The 27,790-nt window shown below is 36.7% G+C and overlaps 1 protein-coding gene, 1 long non-coding RNA gene and 1 other non-coding gene across 5 annotated transcripts; 1 reads left to right on the top strand and 2 right to left on the bottom strand.

The window, feature by feature from the left end:
- Nucleotides 1-469: 469 nt before the first annotated feature.
- Nucleotides 470-23,555, bottom strand: vdrb (vitamin D receptor b). 3 transcript variants are annotated; one of them, XM_052558641.1, is made up of 10 exons: nucleotides 22,825-23,555; nucleotides 18,787-18,880; nucleotides 13,842-13,986; nucleotides 13,569-13,699; nucleotides 12,429-12,613; nucleotides 10,244-10,343; nucleotides 9,179-9,365; nucleotides 7,694-7,845; nucleotides 4,808-4,924; nucleotides 470-4,710 (listed from the first exon to the last, which is right to left on the bottom strand). In XM_052558641.1, exons 3-10 carry the CDS (start codon nucleotides 13,982-13,984, stop codon nucleotides 4,457-4,459), a joined length of 1,269 nt encoding a protein of 422 aa, XP_052414601.1. In that variant the 5' UTR covers nucleotides 13,985-13,986; nucleotides 18,787-18,880; nucleotides 22,825-23,555; the 3' UTR covers nucleotides 470-4,456. The 3 variants fall into 3 exon arrangements, with proteins under 3 accessions (XP_052414601.1, XP_052414599.1, XP_052414600.1); XM_052558639.1 differs by lacking the exon at nucleotides 18,787-18,880 and having other exon boundaries at nucleotides 22,648-23,555; XM_052558640.1 differs by lacking the exon at nucleotides 18,787-18,880 and having other exon boundaries at nucleotides 22,825-23,554.
- Nucleotides 23,556-23,884: 329 nt separating this feature from the next.
- Nucleotides 23,885-27,294, bottom strand: LOC127959450 (uncharacterized). The gene is made up of 3 exons (XR_008154266.1): nucleotides 26,896-27,294; nucleotides 26,007-26,163; nucleotides 23,885-24,515 (listed from the first exon to the last, which is right to left on the bottom strand). It is a non-coding gene; the product is annotated as an uncharacterized LOC127959450 (long non-coding RNA).
- Nucleotides 27,085-27,156, top strand: trnaq-uug (transfer RNA glutamine (anticodon UUG)). The gene has a single exon. It is a non-coding gene; the product is annotated as a tRNA-Gln (tRNA).
- Nucleotides 27,295-27,790: the final 496 nt, after the last annotated feature.

Raw genomic sequence — 27,790 nt, 5'->3', positions numbered from 1 at the left:
TCATATTTATGTAAATTAATGCATATAAAACAATGTTCATGGACTATTGTGTAAATTGGTCAGCTTTGGGTTCTATACACGTTTTACAACTAAAATGAATTGCTCATAACCTATTGTGAATTTCAAGCATACCATTTTATCATTTATCTTCATGGTTTGGTATAATTAACCTTTCTAACAATAATATAGAGTAAAGGTAGAGTGGGGTTAGCCGTCAGTTTTTTTTTCTTTTCTTTGTGTGTCCTGTAATTGTCAATAAAGTTAAAGATGTATTCAAAGATCTAATATACTTGGAGAAGTTTATTGTATCTGCCATGTGGAAATTTTATTTTTTATAAGAAACAGTCATTTGCAGCTATATTTGGTGGGCCCTTTATTAACATATTGACAAAAATATTTCATTTTTCTAGATTAATAGGATGACACTTCCTACCCCACCCTCCACAGTAGGACAGAAAATCAAAGTAACTATTGTTTATTATTATATTCTTTTATTGATTTGTAAAACATTTGACCAATATTACATGAAATCAGGAACATGAATTTACAATACTTTATGATGTAAAAGAAAAAAAAAGGAAAAATAAACAGGCAATTTTTAACCGTTTCATGAATGGTCATATTCAACTGGTTTTGTCCTGGTAAGCAGGCACACTACTTTTAGCCTGTAAACAGCTAGCATTTGTATTACAGTTTTCCTTATGGTACCCATTCACTCAGAGACAGAAGTGCTTCTGCACTTATGAGCCATTTAGTGCCACAAACTTTCTATTGATCTCCTGTCCAATGGTGCCCAGACAGAAGAGGAGAGGTAAAGAGCACGTCTCTCTTCATTTTCTCTTTGTCACAGATGACTGTCACCAATTGCAATCCATCATCTACTCCATTTTAGGATTGACCAGGCATGAGGTATTGACTGTAGAGCGTATATGTGTTTTTGTACGAGGTAAAGTTTGAGCAAGTGTGATTTGCAGAGTAGATGATGTCCGCTTGATGCGTCACCGTTCAAAAAGAGAAAAAGAGAGAAGGCCATGCTCTGACAGGTTTTGTGTAATTATTTTGCGGAGCAGCAAAATCCAACTGAGCAGTCAGAATAAAGAAGGGGAGGGGCCTGAGGATGGCCAACCAATCCCAGCAGCAACTGAACACTGTCAATCATGGAAGTGACCACGCCTTAACAGCTCTCAGCTCTCTTGTGGAAGTGTCTGTCTGTCTGTCCGTCCGTGTATGTGAATGCTTCCACGTGTGTCGAAGAAAGCTAAAGATACAAATACTGTACACACAGATAATAATAGTTTTAAAAAATCTGATAAAACAGCTGTTAAGGCGTCTTTGCTGTTAAGTGATATTCATACATGAGGTACTGGGTTGTCCATGTGAGCCACTGCACAGCAATAAATACAAACATGAATCATAAAAAAATACAAATCAAATGTGTCTGTTCCCCAGAGAGGTAGTTTGTTATGGTTACATTTTGGACTCGGAAAAGAGACCAACATCAATTTCATCATCGTCTTTCTCATGTCTCGCCATCATCATCATCATCACCGTGCATATTGTATATTTTGCAACTGTTTAGACATGACATGTTCTCCTGGTTTGTCTGATCTACATTTATGGTAAGTGCTGCAGGGATATTCTCACTTATTCTTCGTGAAATCAAAACGAAACAAGCAAGTTAATGATTACAAAAATGCTCAAGACTGGAAGCTTTCATAGTTTTCCAGTTCAAAATTGAGTGAACACCCTCATCCCACAAAGTACTGAGCAGCTTAGTATAGAGAGAAGGCATGAAGACGATAAAATAGACAGTCGAAGAGAGCAATAAGATCATGAAAGAAAAAAAACATTAGATATATATGCCCGCACTGGGCAGGAGGTTAGCATTCAGTCATACTTTCCTATATTTGAATAGCTACCCGCACATAAACAAACAACCCTCTGCCCTGTGCTGCCACCTGTACACTGATACCAGAATATCAAAACTAGTCTACAAGAAAATATTTTAATCTTTTACATTTGCAAAGTAATACTCATAGATATATATAGCAAACCTTCCATATCATTAAATCTTAAGTGCCATGACTAAGTTATTTAATAGTAATATACTGAGGAAACGATAACCTTTTCAATCTATCTCCTTCCCACACAAACACACATTCCCCATCAAGACTGGGATGAATATGCGACACCCAATCCTATTTGAATATACTTGGTGTAAATGCTATACATCGCCCTCACTTCATAAACGCACTCTTACACAGACACACATGCGCACTACGCTCGCCCTTCCGAGCGACCGCAGTTTCCAGGTAGTTAAATTCAGCTTACATGATCATTAAATCGTCGACCCAGTTCCGACACCAAACTCACACCTACAGACAATCTTCATCAACTATGATTAACTCTCATACCACAGAAAAGTTTTTCCTAATGACCCTGAGCCCTGACTGAGAAGAAGATTCATACGAATCAGATGTGATTTCAAAAAAATAAAAATAAAAAAGTTTGTGGAGAAACAGGATAGAACGAGATATATAAAGCACTCTGTAAGCATCAGCTCTCTAATGCGACTCAAGGAGCCCTTGACGACAGTCTCGCAAATATCATTTACAGATATTATACACAGTGGAGAACAGGACTCTTACATACTTAAAAAGCATAAAAAGGTCAATTTAAATTGAGAACTGTGAACAGCTGAGGCCAAGCTAAGGCAGTTGTGTTTGGTTTAGAGGACACAATGCAGGCAGTGGCTAGTGTGATATTAACATGGGGTTAAAAAAAGTCTATACAACAAAAATGACTATGTACCATGGATGATATGGTATTAGGTGTCTGCATTTAAGGTTTAGATAATAACAACCAGCATAAGACAAGAATGTGCTGAGTTGTGATATGCTGTAATTAGAATACGCTTTGAAGAACCTCCCTGTGCCAACAAAATATCAAATATACCTAGGTAGCATGTAACGCAACAGTTACTGATGATAAAAAATTAAATCATAGATTACTCCGCATGCTTCTAAGTTATTTAAAAAATGTGAGAACCAAATAAGTTAGTCTTATTTCCCAATCAAAGCAATATAAACTCAGGGTCATAGTTCATTCCAAAATTTAGATTTTTTTTTTTAAACTCGGGTCATAGTTCATTCCAAAATTACGATTTTAAAAAAAGTGACATTAATTATTGCAACTATTTATTTAAGAAAAAAAAACTGAATACCATAATGTAATATGAAGAAAAAAAAAAACATAGAATACATAATTGTAATATGGATGATATTGATTATTATTTTAGAGTAATTAAAATTACATCCAGGTATTTTTTTTGTAGTGGTGGTGGTGGGGGTATGACCTATGCATTTTTAGTTTAGCAGTGTAACTTGTGTGAAATGTACTATAAATAAAACAAATTAAATACATGATAAAAAGCATTCAGGGTTTTGTCTCATGATAGCTAACGAAGCGGAAAACTGTTAGGGGAAAATGTAATTAGTTGAACTAATCCGAAAAAGTGTTTCCGATGGAAAAAATGAATGATGGAATGCAAGAGTTGAGAAATATGTAACCTAAAGGACTTCAGAACATTGTAAAGATGGGTTCTTTAAAAACTTCATCCATGATTCCTGTATGTCTGCATACACACACAGTTAAACCGCAGTCTTCGTTTACATATTCATCATGACCAGTCAGGGCTGCAGGGTCTCCCTCTGCTAGATTCTACCATTAGCCACAAGAAGCGCTTATATCAAACTCTATTTACACTGATTTGAAAAGGTACGAATATAGATACTGAGTCTTATTTACAGGTTAGCTGAGTGGAGAGGGCTAATGCTGCACTGACCACTTTGCAGAGGCGTCAGGTTATTGGCCAATCACAGCACAGGCAAATAACAGTAGAGAAGACAGCCATTGTTCAGCGACCTATCAGAGCTCTGGAGGCAGAGGAAAGGGAGGCGGAGCTGCCGTTTGATTGGTTAAGTGGCTAGGCGAGGGGGTGAGTTAGAGCTGTGTGCTTGCATTAGTACTTTTAACCCTGTGCATTTAAAGGCAGGAGGTGAAGAGACAGGACATCAGCAGTAGTGGACAGCGCTTTGGGGACCATGCGGAGGTTTAGAACAGGACGACACACTCACACACTCATCCTACACATGCAGTGTAATACTGTTGGCTATTGATAGCACAGTAAAATATACTGTATCGCGTTGCCACAGTGAAAAACACCATGACCATATTACATTCTCATGTGAATACAACAAACAAACAGAAACATCTATGGCACTCCCTATCCAATCTGTAAATGATGAGGGAAACACACACACACACACACACACACACACACAAACTTTGTCCTGGAAACTGTATGTGTTTAAGGTGATTGTCCGTACATTCACTCCACAACCCTCCGGGTCACGTCGTTTGACCCGCACGTATCGTTCCGATTCGGGTGAAGTTGCTAAGTGACCTGTCCGCCGAACACCTCCAGCACCAGAGGGGTCAGCTGCATGCTGTGTTCGGGCTGGAAAGAGAGGGAGCGGTACTGTTTGGAGTGCTCTTCATTCAGGCTGCGGAGGTCCGCCAGCTTCTGGATCATCTTCGCATAGAGCAGACGCCCCCCCGGGTGATGCGCACGGATGTACGCCTGCAGAATCTCAGATATTCTGTCCTGTAACGCTTCCACACGCTCGTGGTCCTGCACCCCGGGACGGTCTATGAGCACACAAACACAGATAAGTCAGATTCCTGTTTGCATGTATGAAGTCTCAGTCTGTCTAATGCTTGGTGCATTTGGTATATAACAGCTGACCTGGAGACAGCAGGCAAATGGCCATCAGCAGCACATGTTCCTCCTCATGTAGGTTGAGCTTTTTCAAGCCCACCTGAAACTTCACCAGCGGCTCCAACAGCTCCAGAGTGTGTCCAGCTGCACCCACAAACACACACAAAATCAGGAGGATTTCATTAGGCTCATTATTGACGGAGACTAACTACAAGTGTTGTTCATCACATTGACTATGGACAATAACCAGAAAGTGACTTTTTATTTCATTTTTGAAAAATATAACTATTGTTTTGTATGTAGTAATATTGATTATCATGGAATAATCATTATAATTAATTAATCATTAATTTAAACAATTTCATGAAACAACAATACTTTCATGTATTGATCTATAATTATGTTAACATATACAGTTTAAACATTTCAAATGAATTAAATGAACAAGTATGAATTAACGTACAACATTAACTTAAGTAAATGCTGAAAAAAATATATTATTCATTATTAATCATACCTAATGCTTGTGAGGTACTTTTGAAACAAAATGTCAGTTTTGCTAGTTTGTTAGTTTTATATTTTGTCAAAGATGTGAATACATTTTTAATGTTGGCTTAGTGTCCATATTTTTTGGAGCCACTATATGGTTCGCATGCATAAGACTGGGATAGAAAGTGTAAAATTATTTGAAGAAATTTTTTATTTTTTTTAAAATCACTTCTACACGACTTCGAAAAAAAACATCATACCCTCTGGTGACATCAAATGAATTGCAAATAAAACCTTCTCTTTACAATAGGGATGGGCATTTTGGGAAATTTCTCATTTCGATCATCGATAGGTTTCAAAAACGATTAATCGATTAATTGGGGGGGGGGGGCTTATATGCGGGAAAAAATCTGAAGATTGTTATTAAAATGAGAAAAAAAAAAAAAAAATCTGACATGAAAATCTGTCTATGAAAACATGAACACATGATTAGGATAGGTTAGATAATGATTATGATGAAGCAATGTTATTAATAAAGGAGCAAAAAATATCTGCCTGAGGTGAAGAGTAGCCTATACCAATAAACGGAAGCTAATTCTATGACACATCCTATGATAAATAAGATAACTGAGATACATATCAGACATAACATAACAACTTGTCTCAGCACAATAGGATGCTAAGTTATGCGTTAGAGAGAGAGAGAGAAAGAGAGAGAGAGAGAGAGAGAGAGAGAGAGAGCGCGAGCTCCCTCTGATGCGTTTTCATGACAGCACGCTGAAAGATGGGCAAGGGCAGATTTTACTTTAGATTCCTATAAAGTTCTCATTATAAATGTATGGCAGATTTGTGCCATATTTTCATCTACGTTATTAAGTGTTGTAATGTTGTAATTAAATAGTTGTAATTAAGTTTTATTTTCCATAAACCAGCGCGTTTTCAAAGCCATATGAATTGAATTATGCCCACAAATATGACGGAAAAAAAGCTCGGCTGCATTATTATAACATCAGTAATAAAATATCAAAAATAATAGAAAAATAAAACATTTAAGAGCAATATCATTATCGGGCATTGCTTATATGAGCATGAAACGAATCGATGATATGCAGCGATTTTAGCTTAATTGTTCATGTTAATTAATCAGACGTAGACTAGCTTTTGGAACTTTTATCTGAAAAACATTCGCCGATGCAGATGTGAACTTGACCGAAAGTGTAACTCAATCGGATTGTGCTTTACAAAAACGAAAGTACAATAAATTCGTGATTAGTGTCACTATCGTTATTTTTTTAATGTATTTTAATATTTAATTAATATTTTGTATTCAATTTGCACTTTCTGATCAACCAAAATATTATTTAAATATTATTTAACAGCATGGAAATCACTGATTATTGCTAAATAATTGAATGAGATTTAAAATATATTTAAGATAAAAACTGACAAACAAATAATTTAGATTTTCGTCATCTCTACAAATATAATGTAATTAGGCTACAAATATATCCAGTGCATTTTTATTTTATAAAGACCATTTCATTATATGTCTGTGATTTAAAAATTAACACACAAAGATACTTTTTCTTTTTTTGCTACTTTATTCAACGGCATTTTTTTTACAAAAAAATCTTTCACCACCATTTCAGCGAATAGCTTTGTCGTCTTCTCGGTTCTGTCTGCATTGCATTTAAGTCTTACGGCAGGTGATTCAATGCTCGTCTGTTATCGCCAGATATTTTATGTACAAATTTTAGATGATAGCGCATTGTAGCTATTTGTGTGACAGCTTGGCGCTGCACAGCTTACCCTGAACTGTTTTTTCATCGTTCTTCTCAAAGGGAAACCAGCCATCACTACGTGACTTTGAGGCCATTATGTGTTCTTACGTCTTTTGAGCCATGAAGTGGGAAGCTAACCAATCAGAGATCAGGGTGCCGCCCAACGTGCTGCCATAACCAACCAAACAAAAAAAACAAAAAAACAATAATTTCGATCATCGTTTACGTGATCGATCATCGCTGTCACGGTCGAGTACTCGAGTACTCGATCACTGTTACACACCCCTACTTTACAATATACCAAGTAAACCTTCACAAAATATGTAAGTATTCAGTGTTATTCCAGTATGTTTTTCAGTTTAGTTTAGTAATTTTGCTTTTTGATTTTGTCTTTTTTTAAATATTTATATTTAGTTTCTGTTTATTTTATTTCAGTTTTAGTTTTATTACTTTTAATACATCAAACACATTTTATTTCAGTTAGTTCCCAAGTCAACATTTATCATTGTCATTTAAGTTTGTAATTTTTCTTTCAGCTTTATTTCAATTAATACAAATGTTTTATTTAGTTTTAGTAAACCATACCAAAAGTGCGACCACTGCATGTCAACGCATGAAACAATGCATGTCTGTTTGCGTGTACCTTTCGTGACATCATTGACGCAGTATTTAAACTCAGGTCCTCCACAGCTCCAGCTCATGTCCTCCAGACTGAAAGACTGGTTGGACCGGAGCATGATCACTTCTATAGCACTGGACTTGAGCAAAGCAATCTGATCTTCAGCTGTCAGCTCTCTGAGACACACAAACAGAAACACACGTCAAATGTTGGCTCATGCTGGATTCTGTCAATGGCAGATGTAGAAGGAGTGGGTGGGTGGGTACATTCAGCGCGGATAACATGACACTCCTATGGTTACCACAGCAACATGCGGTCCATAATGCATATGCATGTACACACTTAATGAGGAAGCTGGGAAATACATGGAAGTGCACAGAGGCAAGCAAAGAAACATGTACTGAGAGTTACTGATCATCTATAAGGTCAAACCTATTTTTATGTTCCTGAGGAAATTAAATAGACGATAGCATGTCAAAATTAGCCTATTGAGAAAATGATGGAAATTTCCACAAATGAACCACTAAAATGGATGAAAGGAATTTAGAGAACATCCTTGCTCAAGGCCAATTAAATTAAAGGCATAATTTACCCAAATTTGTCTGTAATTAGGTATTGCCATAATGTATAGTGTTTTATATTATTAAAGCACTCAGTAATGAAGTGCAACAGATATTTTATGTCTGTAAAGCATATCAAGTGAAAAAAACTAGTCTTAATCAGCAGTTGCCACTCACTTGCATTTTATGAATCACCAAGGATCATGGTTGCAGCTAAACAAAATCTTTACTGTTCTACTGTAGAAAAAAAAAGTCTGAAGTAAGTTAACAGCAAATTTTCATTTTTGGTTGAGTTATTAATGTAATTAATCATATAATTTCACAGAATGCTCTCATTTACTCAAGTTATTGACTATGTAAAATATTGTTTTTATAGAGCTTTTGAAAATTGGTACATACTTTCTGGTGTTTTACAGTAAAATTCAATACTGCAAAATTCAAAACACTACAGTATTAATCAAAACTCAAAAAAATAAAATTATGAAATTTCTGCTGCTGTTTTTGTGCTGTAAAATTTCTTCAGTTTTGTTGAAAAACCAAATTCCTTCTGGTGACAGCTGAATTTCTTTAAATTCCTTTCACTAGACATTCTGAATAAAATACATTTATGAATTTACAAACAGAAAGTTATAAAATTTTGCCCGACACGCACAATTCAATTCCATTCAATTCTAGTTTACTTGTATAGCACTTTTCATGATACCAATCGTTACAAAGCAGCTTTTCAGGAAATATTATGTCTCTACATTACATTTAGAGGTAGGTTATTAGTGGTGACTATGGCAGAAATGTACAGTAAGATTCATGCAGTTAGCTACAAATGACATTCAATCAAACAGATGTTGAACACTATTAACAGCAATGATTATACATTTCATTTAAACTTTGTGATTGCAATATTTGCTAGTTTTTATATGTTGCTCTACACACACGCACACCAAAAATGTACCTGAATCCAGGAATCATCTTGGCAAAGCCGATGACCTTCTGAATGCTGTAGGAAACCAGGTCAGCCAGGTGAGGAAGCATGGACAGACTAGTGCCCTCATCCTCCTTTGAGTCTGGACTGGAGCTCAAACCCTGCTCCTGATACATCATCAACAAACTGCTCAGATTCATCTTACGATCTCCAGACTCTAAAGAAAGAGAAAGTAAGAACAAAACGTGAAATCGAAACAGCAAACAAAAGTGATCATTTTTTGCATTTAATTAAATTAATTATTATTTGTGTGGCAGGCCAGTGTAAATGCTGGTAAGCCAAGTAAAAATCTGAATCAATGGCTCAGCAACTGTGTCCACTTTAGCTTGCACTAGAATCACTGTGCATGTTTACACAGGTAAACACGACTGGTTGAGCAGGCAGCTCAACTCAACCTCACTGACTGTCAGCGTACGGTTTTCTGCACTCTGCAGACACCTTCATAACAATAAACAAAACTGTCAACATAGCAGAATACACTTTATTTACACTTTGCCTAAAAAGCAAACAAAAACTGCAAAAACAACACATTTTCATACAAAGCGAGTAGACAATGTAATGCTGTAATCAACACTTTTCAAGATGAATTAAATAAGCAGCAGTCAGAAAATGAACCTGTTTTTTTATATATATAATTAATTAAATTTATTTAAAAAATCCAGAACAAAATTACTCATAGTGTGCGCTGTAAGATTATGGTCATACCACCCACCCCTAGCACAGAGTTTATAGTACATATCATATTTAAAGTTACAAAAACAACTTGCTGCTTCCAGGATGAGCCATGTGTGTGTGTACGCATGTGAATAGTCTGTTTGTCATTAGAGAGGCTCTCCTGTGACGTCAAGCATGGTGAGATGGATGGAGCCTGCTGTGCATTTAAGACATACAACCCCCTAACACACAAACACACACGCCTGTCCGCGCCTCACATTGGGCTGAAAAACATTTCTCAGAAGAAACCTCACAGGTGATTTATGTACAGACGAGTGTTTGTGTGCATTAGTTCAGCATGTATACGCATGTGTGTGTCACCTGGAGAATGGCTGAAGGAGTCCGAGGAGGCATCTGATAGTGAATGAAGAGACGCGGCTCGGCTGGCACTGCGTGTAACCGGACCCTCTCGAACCGGAGGCTGCGACACAAAACACCCATAAACATATGAAAACATTAGCATGTGTTAGCTAATGTACAAATAATTAGCAAAATTTGTAAAGTATGCCTAAGAAAGACAGATAAAGTGGAACCAAAAAGTATTTTATGCGAATGTCATGCGACAATGAAGACTGAAGTAATGGCTGTTGAAAATTAGGCTTAGATATATGAATAAATTATATATTAAATATATACAAATTTAGAACAGTAATTTTACATTGTAATAATATTATCACAATATTACTGTTCTTACTGTATTTCAAATCAATAAATACAGCCTTGGTGAGCTTATGTGACTTCTTTCAAACCATTTTTTCAAACCAGTTAAAGACAAAAATCCAAACCCAAACATTTGAACAGTAGTGTATGATCACTAAAAAACATTTTTACACCAGTTGGTTGAGATCTGTAAGTTTTGAGAAAAGATGCCATACAGATGCCTCTTGGTTTAAAACTGAATGCAAGCAACATTTTGTGTCACTGAAGTGTCCAAAAGCTCATTGGGATCAATGTACAAGAACATGTTAAAGTGCCTGTATTATAGGTAATGAAAGTACATATTTTGGTTTTGTACTATGGAGAGTCCCCAATAACAGGTTGTCATGCACACATTTATTTTTACCTTGCTCTAAGACTCCCAAACTATTCAGTCAACATTCATTATTCCAAAATCCTCCTTTGCATGAAGCTAATCTGCGGTGATTGGTCTGATTGGTCTCATTTTCACTTCATCTTGTGAAGTGAAATGTGAAGTGAATGTGAAGCCTGATAAAGCAGTGTTTGTGAGAACAGTGCTGTTTTGTGTACATCGTTACTTGGGGAAACCGCTATTTTTACACTCCAAAAGCGGCACCAAGTGGCAAAGAATGAATTAGAATTTTGTGGGCAATATGCTAATGTTTCATGTTGAGATAAAAATTAAATGGCTTGGGATTCGTTTTAAAATGACTTGTTTCAATGATTCAGAATCGACTCTTTCTTTTGAGAGACAATGGGACCTATCATAAACCTGGCGCAATGCAACACAAGGCGCAGCGCAAGTGTGTTTGCTAGTTTCAGTCCAGCGCCATTCGCATTTTCCCGTCCAGCGCCACATGGTTTTATTAGCAAATGCATTTGCACCCATGTGCTGGTCTAAAAAAAAAAGAGGTGTGTTCCGGTGCATTGCTATTTTAAGGAGTTGAAAATAGACTGCGGCATAGACCAACTCAAACCTGGCCTAAAGTCTAAAGTCAATGGCGCAATATTTTTTTGTTATTTAAAAAACATGTTGGTAGAAAATGCGCCTCTGGGCGGGTCCACAGTACGTGTTGACTTTGCTTATTACACACAGAGATGCGCATTACACAAACATGCCAAATATTAAAAACAAAAGGCTTGGAGTGTAAAATAATATTATTGTGTAGGCTACATAAATATTAAAATGTAATGATGGATAGTCATTGCATGTATTAGAATTAGGTTACCTATTTGCAATTCAGCCTGTTACTACTTATAATAATGAATGAAATTGGCTAATTAATTGAACAATCATGCCAATACACACATATATATTAACTGACTCATCGCGCAGAGCTTTGGTGGATTCCTGCTTGTCCTGTAGATGATCTGCTCGCGCGCTTTAACTTCGCGCACAAGCAGATCGGTGTCTTCGCTTGAGAAGCATTCAGCTTTTCCACCAACAAATTCCTCCATGTCAATAGCAATCCGCCCTGGCGCGGGTTCATCTCGCTCTTAAAGGGAATGGGAGATGACACTCTGGTCCGTTTATTTAAATTTTCCATCATTAAACTAGCAAAAGTGGATTTGGACACGCCCTGAGTGCACCTGTGCCATGCACTTTACCCTTCGCATTTAGATCGTTACAATAGGGCCCAATAACTTTATATGCAGTGCACTTTCAGATTTTAAAACTTTGCAGGATGTTTTCATTCACTTAGAGCTATGTTATACACTGCATGAAAGGTCATTTTCAAAAATCCATAATAGGGGCACTTTAACACTGGCTGAAACTAAGAGAATGGCATACAGAAGAGAATAGAGAAAAATCTGAGGAATGTTTTACTCTGAAGCGTGAGAAGTCGGAGTAGGAATCGTCATAAGTTTTGTGATGTGCATCCACGAGCGAATCAATGATGCTGCGCTGCTCCTCTGAAAGCCGGGGCTTCTGCGCCTCCTTCTGTGCCTCCTCATCCTTCCTCCTCTGGATCAGCTCCTTTTTCCTCTGAACTTCCTCATCTGTCAGTATAACTGAAGAAGAAAAAAGACGGATGAGCAATATTAATGTGCCCATGTAATATAATTTTATTACAGGTAAAATACAGATTTTAAAATGTGAAACTTATATCGTATGTTGCTCTCCAGTGTTATATTACAACCATAATTCTTTATAATTTACTTCAGTATTGTTCGATGGAGTTTAATCAATAGCTTCAATTTAATTCAGTCTCATAGATCTGACAGGGGGGAGAACAATTCCATCAGACCATTTTTACTTGTAGAAATACTTGTAAATATTGAATCACATTATCTTAATATATTTTTTCTAAAACTGCTAAATCTTCTGGATATTTCTCTTCCATTTCACCCACTAATCTAAGGATTACGAATTATAAATTTTCAGCCAATTTAAAAAAAATATTTAAAATCTTTTTTCTTTTTTTTTTAGGGTTAAAGCAATATTCAGGTTTATAAATTTTTAAGATGGTTGGGGTCACTAAAACATTTACATCAAATATTGCAATTTTATAACTCTGCATACAATGCTTTTTTTCTTTTTCTTTTTTTTTTTTTTAAACGATAAGCTTTATTTTCTGCTGATGATTCATCATAACACAAGAGCAATCATTGTGAAATCCATAATCTGAAGTACCTTTCACTTTCAATATGATTCGCAAAAAACTGCCACTTAGGTTCATGTGCTCACAAATGGCGAAACTACTTCCTTATACCAAGTATCACTTATCTAACAGCCTTTCGGGACCTTTTGTGACCGGATCATCTTACATGCTTTTGTTTGGAACAACCTTACAAACAGCATACCAATCCTGCAAAGCCCTTCAAGACTGCAAAAATGACATTTGGAAGCTTTTGAGACTGCAGAGTAAATCAAATCTAAATTATAATTAAAACGTGATGTAACAAAGTATATCTTGGCTCCCAGTAACCAGTGTTCTGAGATGTGTCATGCTGGCTAGTAACTCACACTCTTTCATCATGCCAATATCCAGGCAACGCTTGAGTCTGCAGGCCTGGCAGTGGCGACGGTTATCTTTAGTGATGGTGCAGCTTCCATTAAAAGGACAGGTAAAACTGGCCTTCCGCTTCATACTGCGCCTAATGAACACACACATAAAAACACTAAAAATAGTCTGGCAGTATCACATTGGTTACAGATAATATGTGTTAATGTGTTTCTTAATGAACATCAGTGTAACTGTGTGAATACCAAATTGGATGAGAGAAAGTGTGTGTGTACCTGAAAAAGCCTTTGCAGCCCTCACAGGTCATCGCATTAAAGTGAAAGCCAGTGGCTTTGTCTCCACACACACCACAGATTCGTGGAACATTACGGTCAAACTCGTCTGGCACTTGAGTGGATGTACTAACGGCTGACTCCATCACTATAGGAGAAGAAGGAGGAGAAGGGGAAACTGTTAAACATATAGAATTGTGCATTTACGAGGATGATGGAAAGAAGAACACAGATTTCAGTATTGCAATTTAAACAAACGTTGATCTAATTAAATAGATTTAATTTATTCCTTCTGAATTCATTCTAATATGATGATTTAGTGCTCAAAACAAGAATTGATAATGATAAATATCTTATCTTGCTTTTTATTAATCTGTGGAAACAGTGATACACCAGCATTCAAAAGTTTGGGCTAAGGAAAAATCAAAAAATAAATAAATAACTTTTTAAATAAAAAGTGACAAAATAAGATTTATCATTCAAATAAATGCTGTTCTTTCAAGGTTTATATTCAGCAAAGAATCCTGAAAAATACTTTCACTTTTTCGCCAGCAGAAAAAAATAATTCAACCTTGATAATAAGAACCGTTATTAAAATAATTGAGTGTCAGTAATAACCTATGGTAATAACTGATGTTAAATCAGAATATTAGAAAGATTTCTGAAGGATCGTGACACTGTGGTAATGGCTGCTAAAAAAAAATTAATAATCAAGGGAATAAATTAGATTTTAAACATTAAAATACAAAATAGATATTTGTAATTGTAATATTTTAGAAAAATTTGTAACATTTTCACTGAATTTTGATCAAATGAATGCAGCCTTGGTGGGCATCAGAGATTTCTTTCTTAAACATGACAAGATTTGAATTATTATAAACTTTTGACTGGGAGTTTAGAAACAAAAGCTATATGTCCTCTTTCTTCAGAACAGACTGACAGCATAACAAAACCACAAATCATAACTGACATTCTTTAGCGAGTGTTGAATAATTAACAGTCCTTTAACAGAGCAATATATCATTCTGATTAAAGCCATGAGGCCAGTATCACAAACTGAAAGGGGGGAAAAACAGAGTTCTTTACATAAGCATCACTAATGTATGCGCATTGATAAAGAGCGTACGAGGTAGAGGGGAATATTAATTAGCTATCAGTGCTACACCATTGAGGAAGGGCAGCAGGATTAGACTGGTTGTAGGAGATCGTGCAAATGAAAACAAACAGATGTCAGCTTCAATCTCTCAATCCTCAATCAGATGCCTTTTTTGAAACAAATATTTAAAAAAAAAGAACCAGGTCAGCAAACACATAAACATAAAATCATCACAGACCCACTGAACAATCCATGAGGAACAAGAGCTATGCTGAAATTAGTCAGAGGTCAAAGTGACACACCAACTCAAACAGCTAAAAAGCATCAGGTGATAAGAACATCTTCACAATAAATGTGTTTATGATAACAGCACGCGATTAACTCTTCAACTCAGCACTGTCGTAATACATGGGACCAGTAATAAAGTGGAGATCTATGTGAAAGGTCGCAGGGACATCACGACTCAGTATATATATAAACAGGAACAGCGCAAACCAAATAAGCATAACTAGGCATAGAGGGTGATGTCACAGTTTTCCTGTTTCCACTCAGTGAGTTATGAGGAAATTCCTACTTTTTTTGTGATCTCTTTGCTATAAACAGAATCCTTTAGCTGGAAAATATGCTAAAAGTTTCACATATCGCAAGTTTACCTACTTTACATTTAGTCATTTAGCAGAAGCTTTTGTCCAAAGTGACTCACAAATAAGGACAATGGAAACAATTAAAACCAACAACAGAGCAATGATATACAAGTGCTATAACAAGTCTCAGTTAGCTTAAACGCAGTACACATAGCAAGGTTTCTTTTTTTTCTTTTAAAGAAAACAAGCTGTCATTAAATTAATAGAGTGCAAGTCTAAAATGGGGCATGTTTTTTTTTTTTTAAGAATTGAAATAAAAAGAATAGAGAGTGCTAGAGTTAGAAGGCACATAAAGATGGAAAAGATGTGTTTTTAGCCAATTCTTGAGGATGGCTAAGGACTCAGCAGGTCATTCCACCAGAAGGGAACATTTGCTATAAAAGACTGTGAAAAAAATTAATTTAGAAATAATTCCAAATTAAATTAAAACCTACTTTACACACACACACACGAGATGTGACCTCTTCAAGATAAAGTTCTCAATTTATTTTAAAGTGCACTGAAAACACACTAATAAATCCATTTCAAAACACTTCAGCACATAATGATGCATTTATCTAAACTGGGCTCTTCATTTATTCATCTATTCAAAATGTGTGAAACATTTGCAATCGCCGTTTGTGAAGATTTAGTTGGCAGTCAGCCACAAACATGGCACTACTTATGTGCATATTTTTGAAGGTAACCTGCAGATGGACGCTGTTATTTTTCTTGGCTTATCCAGTAATGATAATAATAGTTTATGCTTGTCAATATCCAGACAGATTCAAAAATGAGGACAGACGCAAGTCATAATAATAAATTCACTTAAAATGAATAAATAAACAATTACAAAACGTGTTTTAATAAAATGAATGCAAATTTTTAAGTATAGACGTTAACAAACTGTTTAAATGCATCTGTAATTGCATAAGAAAATATAAAACAGACTGGTACTTATTTCAAATAAAATAATGCAATTCATATACTTTTAGGTTATTTAACTTCATACATGCTTACATAAGCATTTACATCTCATTGCACTCAAGTGCAGGAGAAAAGTCATTGAGTTTCATTATTCTGGATTGTACCTAATTTGCGGAAAAAAATACATATATTTTAAATAATAAAGTAGACTTCGTGAAGTGAGCTGTAGCTATGAGTGATTAGCCTGGATAAACAATATACTCCTCATCAGCTAATATTATGAGCAATGCTCCATATTACACTAAGTAATCTAAAATGAACTTAACATTTTAAGTCCAAAACTTTGATTTAACAAAAAGACGGAAGGTTAGAAGAACAGATCGATTTAATATTACTGTTTTCCTGCTCACAATAATCATTCTTAAAGCAATTGTTAGGCAAATTTAGTCCTTGCTTTCACAAGTCTTCAAAATCATTAACTGTGTGTGCACATTGAGATTTTGGACTGTGCACATCACATCTCCACTATTCGCATTTGCTTCAGTATATGGCTCTTGTTATCAATGCACACATAGCATGAAGGAGATAAGAGACTTTTAGAAAATGTTAAACGTGTCTTAAATTGCCGGTCAGGTTAATGTTTCGTCTAAAGCCACATAGCATCTAGGAAATCTGAGAACACCTGGAATATTTTCGATCTGGACATGTGAAGACAGCATGACTGACACTTTGACTGCGGCCTCACTATATGTACGATCGTGATGACCTTTAAGGTAGTTCAGGGTTAATGTTTGAACTGACTGAAGAATCACATACTAACAAGTATGTAGGACAAGGTGTACGAGAAAGACTGTCCCTCTTCAGCAGAATGACCTGGATGCGAGTGGCCTGTTTATCATATAAAAGTACATGAGGTACCGCATGACTAAAGCGGAGAAGATCGCCTTGGAAGAAACATGCACGATCGTTATCTTTTAATCGAAAACGGTTTGAAAATTCGGTGAGAACTTACATTGACCTCATTTTTGAAAAACGTACCAACTCCGAGTCAGAGAGCAAAGTCATTGCTGATAATCACTGATTAGCATTTTCCATAACATATTGCCAGTGGTTATAGTGTAACACACAGTGCTCATGCTATATAATAACTCTGTAACGTGTAGCTATGGTGATACATCAACCAACATGCGTAGCTATGGTTCCTTTGCAATAAACACTTCTAGATACTTCATGAAGCAGGTCGACTTTGTAACTAACTAGTGTGACATTTAGGCATAGTTCGGTCATAAATTTAAATAAACACAGAGAAAAGCACCCCAGCTCTTGCAACAGAGGCTGAGGGGCGCCTGTGTGCAGGACAGGACAGAGATGCTGTCAGGGTTTCATAAACCTTCATTAGCTATGACAACAGACAGAGACAGACTCACGCGGCAGGAATGCCAGGCCTGGCATGGAGACCATGTGGAAAACACAGCAACACATGCAACATCACATACTAAAGGCCTGTAGAACTGTTCTTGCACTTGGGGCGACCCGGAAAAATGGCTTTGACGGCTATGATGGCAGAACCATCAGCAGGCCCATAAAAACAGACAGAGACTTCGAGACTCACTGTCCTACACATTTCCTCCACACACACACACGCCAAGGAAATATGTGTGTATGTGTAATGTGCAGAGCCAGTTGGGTCAGTTCGGGTCCAGAAGACACAGAAACTGCTGTTGTCCTCGCACGAACCCTCCTGGAAACACAGTGCCAGATTATAACACTGCCACACACTCACACACAAAGTCTTTCTCTCACACACACACAACACACAAAATTCCACAAGTACACCACACAAATACAAACTAAAACTCATGCCAAGCAACACTCTACGAGGAAATGGTAAAGTCATTTTTCTGTCGGATTCTTTCAGAGATTTCCATTTGAACCGGGTAAAAACATGTACACGTTACGTGAATGTATAAGTAATTGTTTATGCTAGATGTTTAACCACAGGCAGCAATTACATTAACATACCCCTCAGGAGACGGAACAGACGATATTTGCGTTAAAATCAAGCTGGTTTAGATTTAACCCTATGAAATGTGGTAATCCTGAGGAGAAACACAAATTCAATCCGTGTAGGCCAACATCGCATCCTCAAAGGACAAAAATCCCTTCAACGTAAACACAACACAAGGAGAAAAGGTCACACAAAAATGAAAATTCAGTCATCGTTTACTCTCCTGTATGACTTACTTCTGTGGAACACATTAAGACAACATTTTGAAAAATGTGTGTATATTTTTGTCCATACCATGGTAATCAATGGTAACCGAAACTCCTTGGATAACAAAATTCTTCAGAATCTCTTCTTGTATGTTCCACTGAAGAAAAGAAAATCACACAGACTGGAACAACACAAGATAGAGATTAGTAAATGGTCACAACATTTTCATTTTTGGGTGAACCATCCTTTTATCACAATGGAGTCTGCAGAAGCATCTACTTTTCTTTTACTTTACTCTCAGAATGCATATTTACTTATTTAGCATTACTTATACAGTTTCAGAAAAGAAGTATAAAGCTGTCACTGGAGTGATACCCTGAGACAAAATAGCTAAAACAATTCTACATACGTACACTTTAGGTACAACTAATATGTACTTTTGAGGTCATAATATTTACCATTTTGGTAATATATAGCTTTTAGAGTTACATTTTATCTAACAGTGTATATTAGTAAACTTGTAAAATAAGGTGACAAACATGCATCTCAAAATCTTGAGACAGATGTATATATATATATATATATATTTAAAAAAAACATTGTGACGAAGAACCTAAATTGAGCCTCAGCAACATCTACTTCTGACTGGCCAATCATTGCACTCTGCTGTCGGTTATTTTTGTGTAACGACCACTAAACTTTATAAGTATGTTTTATCTAGCCTGCAAGTATGTAATTAGGGTGACAAGATCCCTCCACTACCTGATCACCTATAGGCTGACTCTATATTATCCCTAATATACTGTGGTACTATGCAAAGTAACTATAGGATCTTATAGAAATCAATGCTATGGAGAGAAATAATAATAATTAAAAAAATGATCATGCATTTTCTGTGTTATTTCAGTCTATCTGACTCTCAGTCAATGTAGGTTTAGTGAAGCCATATATAGCAAAGTCAAGCACTGAGCAAATAGTACCAATCCACAGAAGCCGAAGATACACTGCGCAAAGACATACATTAATCATTCATCATTCCATCATGCTGAAAAACCTCCTCACACTGAACATCAATTATTTCTGAACTGTTAAATTCACCATAAGGAAACAAATATTATTTAAATCAGATGCAAAGGCAAAAGATAGCACTGTAAAACATTAGCCACAGTAAATAAACAAACATCAGGCCAACACTGTACAAGTTACATTACAAAATGGCCCGAAGTCAAATATAGGCTGTTTACTAATGAGAAATCTTTCTCAGCCATTTTTATGTATTCGTCTTTGGTTACCCTTGCCGTAACGCGACCACTCAATCTGTCCATGCAAAACACGGGGCAAGAACACACACATGACCAGAAAAGTGTAACTGACTCCTCCTTCCTCTTTCCTCCCTTTTCCCTCCTTCCGTACAGGGGGTCTTTCTACCCTGTGTCCAATCCCAGTGGTCTGCATGCACACACGCATACACACACATACAGAGCCAACTCCCCCTTCAATGGGCCTCTCTACAGGGCTACAGTCAAGGCCTCACAGCTTCTGCCTAGAGTTACAGAAACTACACACAGGCACACACATTCCAGCCTCTGAAATGAGCACCGCCACAATAACAACCTAAACATCACAATCCAAACAAAAGGAACATATCATCAGTACAACCTACATAAAGGCAGACGTGTACAAAGGAAATCCAGCTTGACACATAGTCAGACTCGATCAGGTTTAAGAACGTATTATACAGGTGCAAGGGTATTCTGGACTATACTGAACATGTAAACATCCATTACAGGATGATATAGATTTTGCTACTGCCGTCAATAGCCTACTGGAGCTCAGCAGAAAACAAGCCTGCGTATTTTCAATCACTTATCATGCACTGATAAGACAAACAAAAAACAAAAATGAAGAGAAATAGGGGGGAAAATAGAAATGTGTGCATATATGTTGCATGTATGTATAGATAGTTCAAAAGTTTGTAAGATTTATTAATGTTTTTTTTTAAAGAAGTCTCTTATTCCCATCAAGGCTGCGTTTATTTGAGCAAAAATACAAGAAAAACAGTAATTGTGAGATATTATAACAATTTAAAAAAACTGTTTTCCATTTGAATATATTTTAGAAAGTAATTTATTCCTGTGGTGGCAAAGCTGAATTTTCAGCAGCCATTCCTCCGGTCTTCAGTGTCACATGATTGGAGATTAAGAAACACATTATCAATGTTTAAAACAGTCATGCAGCTTAATCTTTTCATGAGATATTTTTTAACAAGGTTTACTTAATGAATAGAAAGTTCAAAAGAACAGTATTTATCTAAAATAAACATCTTTTGTAAAATAAGGAAAAATGTCTTTACTGTCTCTTTTGATTAATTTAATGTGGTCTTGTTTAATTCTTTCTTTTTTTTTAAAGGACTGACCCCAAAAGTTTGTATAGTAGTGTATATACAAAAGACGTATAAGGAAAAGTGGGTTTTGAAATCTTTCCAGGGTATCACGTCTAATTTTGTTACATTGTTGGCTATCTCATACTATTTCCACTCAAATTAGAAAAATCGCAACCCTGAATTTGCACAAAAGAGCATCGTTCCTAAAACAACCACTTCTACCAATTGCATTACAGCCACACAAACACATTACCTGATACAACTAGTCCTAAGCAAATCTATTAGCCATTCCAACATGGGACAAGGGTAAACATTAAAAGAACTGATTTTAAAGGTCTACCACCTAACATCAACTTAAACAATAAAAAAATATTAGAGTAAATTAAAGTAAGTAAAAAGAGTATTAATATGACCAGCCATTCACGTCTGACCATGCTTTCTCTGACATGCCCTAACTAGTTGTCCATTAGGAACGGTGGAAAAAAAGTCCTAGCCCAGTTCAACCGACATGTTAAACAAACTATGCAAACTACAACAGATTCTCAACATACCAACAGCACAATGTGCTTTCATGGCAGTCACACGCGCCCTCTCTCCTATATGACCCACAAGGGCATTATGTTAAACAATACCGATAAGGTTCAATTTACCTGAAACAGCAGGGTTATTACAATTTACTAGGTTTTTAATAAAGCATTTGTAAAGTTTTACTTTCATCACCAGGCTTTAGAAAACAGATACAGACCCCATCAGGTAAAACACTTAAGCACATTTTGTTCAGACCATAGGGTAAAAAGGAAGATAACGTTTTTTATCAAAACAGCAGAAGATTAACAAGTACAAAAAAAGAAATTTAAACGAAACAATAATTCTCACTTACAATTAAACATTACAGAAAAAAGCAAATGCATAATAGATATAATGTATTTATGTGTATTTAAATTTGCCTATATGTGAAAATATATGAATGGAAGTTTAATTACATTTTAATGTATATTAACTAATGAGTAATTCCACTATGTTTGGTCATATTATCAAAGAAACCTGTTAAAGTATTACAGCAAACAAACGCGCGCGCGCATACATACAAAACACGTATCCGATCTGAATAACTCGTACTGTATGTTTTATTATGAATTAGTTCAGTAAATCTCTGATATTACAGTATTTGGTACAGAAGTCAGCACAATCCCTAAAGCAGGGACTTTAAAAGTGCTGGTAAAACTATGAAGCGATATTGTCGCTGTGGCTGGGTGATGTCGCAGTTGGAAATTACCGCAACGGATGAGCCGATACGCAGCTATATACGATCAAACTCATTACAATTACAAGCTTATACATTGCATTAAATATAATTAATGCTTCATTAGTACGAATTTGATCTTTTAAGTCATCCTTCAGAACTAGCTGTGCTAGGAGGCATGCAAAGTTTGTGTAACTTGCCAAGGTCGGTGTTTAAATTAGATTCAACCAGTGCAACGAGACAGATGCATCAAAGACACAAAACGAATAAATAATCAGGTACTAAAGTGACAAAAGCGTTTAAGTTTAGCAAACTAACTTACCACACGAACTCTCTCTCTCTCTCTCACTCTCTCTGAATCTCATGTGCCAGGTTAAAAAAAACAGTCACTTGAGTAGGTTACCTAACATTAGCAGACTAGCAGCTTTTGTTTTGAATTGCATTAGTGTGCGCACAAGGTTCACTTTGATAATAGTGTGCGTAACTGCTCCCTTCGTACCTGCGTGCAACTTTTCCGATCAAGAGAGATGTGACTTTTGCTGCTTCGCTCCAGCCAGTAACTTGTAAATCTTGTTTTCTTCACGCCGAGAACTTGGCGCCAGCTCACATGCTAGCACGCCGAGAAAACACGCCCACCGCCTCGGCAACGCAGCCCGCAGAGGGTCGCCTCGCTCCGCGTCCAGTCGCACCACAGCCCCGTCCTCGCGGTCGAGCCTCTGGAGGAGCTAGTCGACGAAATGCTAACGAATCACGCTGGCTATCGTAGTTTTGCAATCCATCCCGTGCAGATTTAATCGCGAGTCTGTGGATTAACGAAAGACAAAATAATACGACCTAAAATATCGTTCGACTCAGAAAACACTTCCTCCGCGCCCTGTGGGTGATTCGCAGTTTCCGGGCACAAAACAAACTTTGAACCCACGCTGGTTAGTACTGTAAAAATGTTGTACTTGACCCTAAATAGATGGGACTCCGTGTAATTACGCCCCGCCCCAACTCTACCCTGTACGGCGGATTTTCCTCCAATAACGGATCAAATACTGTGCTGTGAGCGTGCGTCCGCTGCTTTGGTTGGTGTGACATCCTTTGCCACGCGTGCACTGTTTGGACAGGTCGGTTGTTCGTAAAGCGCGTGGGGACAACTCCCACATTCCACAAGCAAAACACATTCACTCATACGAACCCCACTGCATTCACGGGCGAGATGCTGCGCTGCGCGCGCGCACATACACTCTCGCGCGCACACACACACACTCACGAGTCTCACGCGCGCGAGGGGTGTGTCGTGACGTCAGAGGCACCAACGAGGTAAACAGTTTGTCCGCATGAGGTCGAGCATTATATTTGTGTATAAGCGAACAGAAATGTGTGTCAGGTTGTTCATTCCGCATTAAAGGAACGTGTAATTTTCTCATCATATTGTTGCAAGCCTGAATGACTTTATGTCTTCTGTGGAACACAACAGAATGTGCACCATTCATTTTCATTGTAGGTATAAAAAAAGAAAAGAGGAAGAGGCAAGGCTATTCCATAACATTCCCTCACATAGGGTCGGAAAGGGTACATAAATGATGAGAGATATGAAATTAATGAAATTTACTTTTGCATTTTACTCTCCCTTTAAGAAAAACATAAATTCAACACAAAACAATTTATGGCCCAGCCAATAACCTACTTAACCTAATAGCAGTAGACGATTTCTGGTCTCTACAGTTACCGCAGTAAGTCATGGAAATGTTCAGCCGTCTGTGACAGCCAGTTTTTTTTCTTCTTCTTCAATATAATATTTGGGTTTGTAAGGAGATGAGTCCATGTTTTACTTGGGTGTGTCTGCCTGAGTAGTATAGCAGAGGCTTCTGTTTCAGGCCTTGAAGTCAAGCTGTGTGCGTGTGTATGCAGAAGAGAAATATAACACAAGTTTGATGGTATTAGTCTGATCACATGGGGGAATTCAGCCCTGTGGCATGCAGTGGGAGAAGAAAGGTTCTGTGTCGTGTTTGTGCACAGGCATGTGAGTTGGAATGATTGATGGAAAATGTTGAGATAAAGGAGGAGAAATGTGATGGAGTGACGTAGTAAGGAAGATCGTAAGAGGCATGAACGGAAGTAAAAGATGCAGAGAAAGGGGCCTCTTATGGTTATCCATTGGCTGTTTCTGTCATCCTCTCGCAGGAACATATGGACTATTCTCTGGAAATATAAAGGGGCACATTTAGGGTACTAAGCATCAGTGTTGTGGGTAACGCGTTACAAAGTAACGCGTTAGAGTACTCTAATTACTTTTTTCCTGAAATTTGTAACTTAACGCGTTAGTTCCGTGCGTAAGTAATCAGTAACTTCTTTATTTTTTAAAAAAAGTAATCCGTTATTTTAAGGAAAGGAAAATCCCGACTGCAGCCTGCTTTTTTTCAGACAGTATTCCTAGGTCTACTGTGCCACCTGCGGATGTACAGTATCAGCGGAGCCGAAGCTCTGTGATCGTAAAGTCAATGGCTGTGATGCGTCTGTGCCCTGCGCCTGACCCTGTGTGTGTGTGGGTTTATTTATTTTTTTTCGAACTCCCGGCAAGATGGCAGAGAGGACAGCGTTTGGTTTATGGAAGTACGCACATTATTTTCAATTTGTCAACGAAAAAGAAAAGAACATAACGGTAAAATGCACACTCTGCTTTGGTGAAAAGCTTCTGTCGACCGCCAAAAATTCTACCTCAAATTTAACGCTACGTTTTAATCACTACTTTGAAGAGTAAATGTAAGAGGACTGTGTTAAAGCGAATTTAGGCTTGTGACTGTGAGTGACACTTTAATAATAATTAGTTCGGCTATTAAGCGATTTGTCATTTGCCTGTGTGGCAGTGAAGGATTTAATTCGGTTTGTTATCATTTTTGTTTGACAGGCAGCTGTTAATTTCTGTTAGATCATTGGCTGGCTGGTTGTTCATCATTTCTAAATGGATTTAAATCTGCAAGCCTGTTTAAGGTTGTGTTTACAAGTAAGCATACTTGTACTTTGATAACTGCATTATTTAAAGTTAAAGAAAAATCAGGAGTTATCTTGTGGTGCTCATAATATAAAGTAGCCTAGGCTACCCGGGCTGGGTAACGTTAGGTGCGAATTTTGATTAATAATATGTTCTGTGATAATAAATAAATAAAACGCCATGTGGAATAGCCTATTGTTGACTGTCTTTCCTGTTATTGTTATCCTGCAGTGTTAATTTAGTCGGATGACTGACGTTATTCATTGTCGGGAGTCACGACTTCTAGGTGCATTTAAAGGGGCCGGGGGCTATGTCTGTCGTGTGTGAGCCGCTGCGAACTGCTTTTAATTTTTGGTAACGCATGAGTACTCTAACGCGTTACTTTTATGAATAGGTAACGCTGTATCATAACTGATTACTTTTAATTGATGGTAACGTTGTAACCTAACTAACTACATTGCAAAGTAACTATACCCAACACTGCTAAGCATACTTTGTACTTCCATTTAAAACAGCACCGCAAAGAGAAAATAAAAGAGATATGCAATTGATAGTGTCAGTGTACTATTAAAACAATACTGCACTTGAATATATTATAGTTAATATGGTCATGTGACCTTCAGAAGATTTTGTTGTGGTGTTCACCTATAAAAGATCCCTCTCAAGATAGTAGTAAGACTAAGATAAGACCAAGATCATACCTTTGTTCTTCTCTTTCCATTTCCCACGTACAAAATGTTCAGACGGTTATAGTGATATAACAGGTCATAACCTCTCAGAGACTACAAAGAACACTGTGGAATGTGCATGTTACTTCATTTTAGGTCAAAGGTCAAGGGCAGCCAGCCAATCGGGATTCTGTATGGAAATCAGATAAAACATAGCTTAGAATCATTTTGCTTTTTTAAAGGTTTATCATTATTATTATTTAGTAATGAATATATATATATATATATATATATATATATATATATATATATATATATATATATATATATATATATAATTTTTTTTTTTTTTTTTTTTTTTTTTTTTTTTTTTAAGATCAGCCAAAAAGAGGAGACAACGATCATCTTTTGTGCTACATATTTACTCGGAACGAAAATGTCACAACGAAAAAACATGGAGGAAAAAATATGATTAACAGTGGAAAAAATTAACAAAATAAAGACGTTTTACAGACCGACCATTCGTTGACTCATCAGCTTTCACTATGTGAGAGTGATATTTGTTGCAGATGTTTTAGGTAACGATTAAATTAATATATTTAATCAGTAAACACCCATGATTGTTTTTGCTCGTTTTGTAACTCTGATGCGCCTGTTTCTCTCTAGAAAGGCATTAATAAGTTAATAATACGATTTAAACCCACGGAGACTGTGTGTGCGTGCAAGATTGCCTTCACTCCGACAGCACAAGACGAGATGAAGTTAAACAGGTCCCGGTGTGTAAGCAGCTAAACATAACACAATATGATATGAAGAGACATAACGTGGCGGTAGTGTAAATAAATAAAATGAAAAGGTAATACCTTTCGACAAACATTAAAGTAGGTAATTATTTATACAAAAGTAACAAAAAATTACTTACTGTTGGTTTGCTAGAAACTGTCATTGACTATAAGCTAATTTAGAGACTAACATTATTACCTTAAATACTTGAATTAAGCAAAGCAAATTCACGATAAATATGCATATGCATCTGAAAAAAAAAAAAAAAAACTGTCAACATATACGTAATAGTAAATAAGTATCGTTATGTCGCTCCTCTTGGCAGTACGGTCCCATGGTGTAATGGTTAGCACTCTGGACTTTGAATCCAGCGATCCGAGTTCAAATCTCGGTGGGACCTCGTCCTTTTGAAAATGTAGAAAAAGCTAACGTAGTCGAAGAATATAAACAAATTCAATGTCATGTTGAATTTGGATAAATCATCAATGAGGTACCTCCGTGCAATGTTGTTAATTAAGCTCATGTATGTTTACAACGCTTGCGGAAATAACCAGCTTGAACTGGTTGCATGGTTTAAGATGGAAGTAGCTGGTTTTAGCTGGTCTCCCAGCCTGACCAGCTAAGGAAGTGGCCAAAACCCTTCTAAAAACCAGCCTGCATACCAGCTAAGACCAGTTGGTCTTGTTTTTTGTTTGTTTGTTTGTTTTTCAACTGGGAAAACAAACAATTAGTGTCTTCAGGAAGCCAGTGTGCTCATATTACAGTTATTGATGAGAAAGTGTGGGCTGATTTTTATATTCGATAACTGGTTATGGAGAAATCAAAATGTGTGACAATAAAAGAAACTGTAGCCTACACATATCAGCACTGTGAAAATAACCCCTCCACAATTCTGTGGTTGATGCCTTCTTGTAATGGTGATGGCCATACTTTGTTTGTAAACATGGAAATCACAATATGTATGTGATGAAATAACTTAATCCATGTAATCTATTTAACAGTGATAAATTGTAAAAAACATAGAAGTTGTTTTT

This window comes from Carassius gibelio, chromosome B6 (assembly GCF_023724105.1).
Source record: "Carassius gibelio isolate Cgi1373 ecotype wild population from Czech Republic chromosome B6, carGib1.2-hapl.c, whole genome shotgun sequence".
Classification (NCBI taxonomy): domain Eukaryota; kingdom Metazoa; phylum Chordata; class Actinopteri; order Cypriniformes; family Cyprinidae; genus Carassius; species Carassius gibelio.
The sequence above is the reverse complement of the archived record's forward strand: the minus strand, read 5'-3'. Positions and strand labels throughout refer to the sequence as shown.

Coding starts and splice junctions, on each gene's coding strand:
- vdrb (XM_052558639.1), bottom strand. CDS start 22,690: ATGAGATTCAGAGAGAGTGAGAGAGAGAGAGAGAGTTCGTGTG. Junction 13,987..22,647: donor AGAGAGAGAGAGTTCGTGTG/GTAAGTTAGTTT, acceptor CTTCTCCTATAG/TGATGGAGTCAGCCGTTAGT. Junction 12,614..13,568: donor TATTGGCATGATGAAAGAGT/GTGAGTTACTAG, acceptor TTTCTTCTTCAG/TTATACTGACAGATGAGGAA.